Consider the following 3,991-nt stretch of genomic DNA (forward strand, 5'->3'; position numbering starts at 1 on the left):
AGAAGTGTTGTGAATAACATCTAAAGAGACACAATAGCTAGAAAGGAGGCAGCAGTTAGTTTAAACAAAATTGCCCGGTATTCCCGAAAGGCTTGCTTTCTCAGCTTTACTGAGCTGCTGCTACTTCTCTATTCAAAACTACTTGTTACTGTGGGAAGATTTAATATCTGATTTTAGGATGCAGCTTAACAAACAAAACTGCAGATATTTAGCAAAATTAGTTGTAATTTCACTAAAATGCAGCCTTAAATAAAAATGATATGCTATAGACAACGTCTTTAAACTTGCAGACACCCCCACTTGTTATACAACTGACCAATAAGGAACAATTAGACTAATGAGAAAGGATAAGCCAAAAAAAAAAGTTGAAACCAAAAGAGAAGGTAAGACAGTAGTATACCAATGAGGAAAGATGATAGTTATGAAGTGGTAAGACAAAAATAAAATGCTTCATTGCTCTTAACTGTTCATAACATGGATATTGTTGAAGCCCAAGAGCAAAGAGAAATGAAGAAAAAGCTCAAAATGATTATTGATTACAATGACACAATGGGCACAAGTGATAGGGTAGATCATAAGGAATCAGAAAAAGAAATAAAACAAAAAAAGATTTTTTTCATCTTCTTGACCTGGCCATCTGGAATTCAGATATACCTCAAAATAGAAGGCATCAGGAAACATCTTGAGTACAGGATGGAACTGTTAAAGAAGATCACGGAAAATACCCTCTTCAGACTTTCTATTCAAAGGTGGACATCCTATAAAACAACTAAATCCACTACAAATAACAGAATGGTCCTTCCCAGACATCATACCTTCTGGTGAGAGGAAACAAGGCCCTAAAAGAGTGTTCTGCTAAAAATGTGATATAAAGGGGAAAAAATCAGAAAGGACTGGGTGTGTTGCCCCAAGTTTGAGTGTATTACACAAGAAGCTTATAAAAAGTTAAAAAATGAATAACAGGCTTGGACAAAATTTTAGAACACTAACACTACTAAAGTTATCATTACTAACACTACATTTTATGTTTTTTATTTTGTTTGTTTATATAAAACTATTATGTGAAAAGAGCTTCCTTCTTATATGCACATGTGTATGGAAATCAAGTAATAAATATTCAAAAATAAAAAATAAAAAACTAAGTTTTGTTTTTATTCAGAAAGTTTCAAATAACCATAAAACTGCAAATACAAGCAAAAAAAACATGACACTTAAGTGCTTAAAAGATATTTCTGAATAATGTATAACTACAGTTATCAAAGGCTACATTTTTTTTAGTTCATATACATTTTGTAATTTTCATAACAGTTGATGCTGTTGTGTACAGATCTAAAAAAAATACCTAAGAAATTTTCTACCTTATATGAAGCCGAAAATGGGCATCTTCTGAACATGAGCATTCATACCATCTTCCCTCTGGATCACACGCTTCATTTTCCCTTAAAGAAATCATTCGAACAAGACCAAAGGTAGAGAACTGTCGTACTGATCCTGGAACAACATCCAAATCTTGCACCCGGCCCTCTTGTAGTGCCTGAAAAGTAACTTAATGACAATAAAACTCTACTACAAATGGTAACTCACAGTAAATGACAATTATATTTTCAAATATAAAAAGGGCTATAATTGGTATTTCTGTAAATTACACAATCTGTTGAAAAGATCATAAATGGTATTACATATAGTCAAAGTGCTTAATCACGTGGCTTAAACATTCCAAGAGCAAATTAATGTCCCAGTATGAAAAATTATATAAGAAATACAAATCATATGCAACTGGTCATGTTACTTGAAAGAAGTCTATTTTCTGGACAGATATGGTTAGTCATATTGTAGTACCTTAAATAACAGAATCTGTAAAAATTTTGGAAATGCAGCCCCATACTGTTACTTAGAATTACTTTCTTTATGAATTGTTAACTCATGGATAAGATGGTATTGGATAATAATTGTTTTAGAGTTAAGGAATGATTCTAATGGAATAAATGGCAAATTCTTATCATATTTCTTCTGCTAAATAAATGTTTTAAGGAAAAATAACCCTGACTACAATTTTTTTTTATACAATAAACTTCTAGTTTGAAATTAATAATAATAGATGAATGCATAAAAAAAACTGCTTAAAATTCATCTTTTTTTAACTTGATAAAAATGATAAACAATAACTTAAAAGAAATGACAATAACTGATAGTATGCCAGTTATATTTACCTATATTCTTTCTAATCAAAAATAAGAATAGGAGAAATGTGGTTTTTAATTTCAAATTACTTTTTTGTTCTGATTAATGTTGAATTTTTCTTAGTATAGAATCATTTATGTACAAATGTTTAGGAAAATATTGTTAAAAACTTTTTAAAGCAACCTTCTTCAAAGCAGCAAGTTTGACTAGATATGCCCAGTCTCTCAGCTGAAAAAACATGGTTGTCATTAGATAGTGAGAGAGAGGAAGTTTTTACAAAAACAAATGCACATGTAAAGAGTTTGAAATCATACTGTAGAGCCCAGTTGAAGTACAATTTGCAACTGATACACACTGATATAAAAAATTTTCTATATTTAAAGAAGTTTAAGGAATTATGAAATTGGTAGACTGAGTTTTAATATCTCCAATATAAACATCATTTTTAACGCGACTATTCATTCATTTCATATTTAAGCAAAAAGACTCTTCTACTAAAGCTTTGTACTTTAATTTCATTAAGAATAAGAGAGGATTCTAGAGATGAGACACATAAAATCCTCACACCATTCTCACAACAATACTAATACATTTCCATCGACTAAAAATAATCTTCTACTTTTAAATTTGAAAGCAAGAATAATAAAAAGTACATTCCAAGTTCTCACTTTGACATTTTATTTTATTGATGGTCTGTGAGCAAGAGTTCAAATGTGCAACCTTACATTAGTGTTTTTGAAAATAGTCTGGTAAAACTTGTAAATAAAATATTACTTATGAAATCAACTAGACATGTAAAGATGAACATTTGACATGATACTACTGCACATCAAGTGCAGCTAAACACTACAAGTTAACATATACCTGACTATAGCTCACAAATAAAAAATACTTTCTCCACCTTTGCCAGAATTTTCCATCTCATCTTGGCAATGGATATACTCCTGCTAGAAGGCAATTCAGAGCTAATATATGACCTGCTAATTTCTCTGACATCTGCTTCCATGTCCAGCATTAATCAAAATCTTCAGCCTACAGAAAAAAAAAAAAGAGAGAATATTTAAGTCATTCACTCAAAGAAACTCACCTTCAGATTCTCACAATTTCAGTTATAAAGGTACAATGTTTCAAGCTCTCATTCAGACAGTACTGTTAATTATATTTTATTTAAACAAATGAGTTAAGACATTGTATGACAAGTTAAGATGTAGTTGTAGTACAATAAAATGTTAACATGCAAGAGTTTCTTATTTGCACATACTTTAGATTCATACTATGTAATTGCATAGACTGCTTTAAGGGCAGGTGTAACAAAGAATTTCATATGTTTTCAGGCCTGGAAATTGTGGTCAGAATTTGTATTTATTTACATGCTAGAGGAGTTTAGCACTGGCCATTACATAAGCTTTCCTATATGTATAGATACAATTCAAGAAAGAAACAAACTGAAGCAGACTCCTAGGGATAATATCCAGACCTGAACTTTTACATAGTCCATGTGGGTCTCACAACAATAAAGTATAGTGTGATGTATAAATCTATCCAAAACACTGAAATAAACCTACTTCAATTGATAGTCATATAAAGGAAATGGTTCATGTGTGAAAAAATGAGTTTGACTTAGTTTTTCTTTTACTTAGCATGTTTTCGCTTGGTTAATCTGTTTCTGTCAAAGAGTTTGAACCATAAGTATTTTATAATTTCCACTAGATACAAAAATGTAATTATTGTGTTAAAATAACACCACACATTAGTTTCAGTCACTACACAAATGAAGATGGGTGTGTAAAATTGGTATCAGGAATTCCAC

General features: G+C 30.7%; 1 protein-coding gene across 3 annotated transcripts in view; it reads right to left on the reverse strand.

Annotated features, from left to right (window-relative positions):
* The window catches only part of LOC106463826 (calmodulin-lysine N-methyltransferase-like), a 65,656-nt gene that overhangs the window by 53,197 nt on the left and 8,468 nt on the right, over positions 1-3,991 (reverse strand). For 2 of the 3 annotated variants that reach the window (XM_013923902.2, XM_022391445.1), the window contains exons 2-3: positions 3,083-3,213; positions 1,359-1,534 (exon numbers count right to left, since the gene is read on the reverse strand). In XM_013923902.2, coding sequence (XP_013779356.1) covers positions 1,359-1,534; positions 3,083-3,196 — 290 coding nt within the window. In that variant the 5' untranslated portion in view covers positions 3,197-3,213. Of the gene's footprint in view, positions 1-1,358; positions 1,535-3,082; positions 3,217-3,991 lie in introns of all 3 variants that reach the window. The other variant, XM_022391444.1, reaches the window with a different exon arrangement.

Source organism: Limulus polyphemus, unplaced genomic scaffold, assembly GCF_000517525.1.
Source record: "Limulus polyphemus unplaced genomic scaffold, Limulus_polyphemus-2.1.2 Scaffold1494, whole genome shotgun sequence".
Taxonomy (NCBI): Eukaryota; Metazoa; Arthropoda; class Merostomata; order Xiphosura; family Limulidae; genus Limulus; species Limulus polyphemus.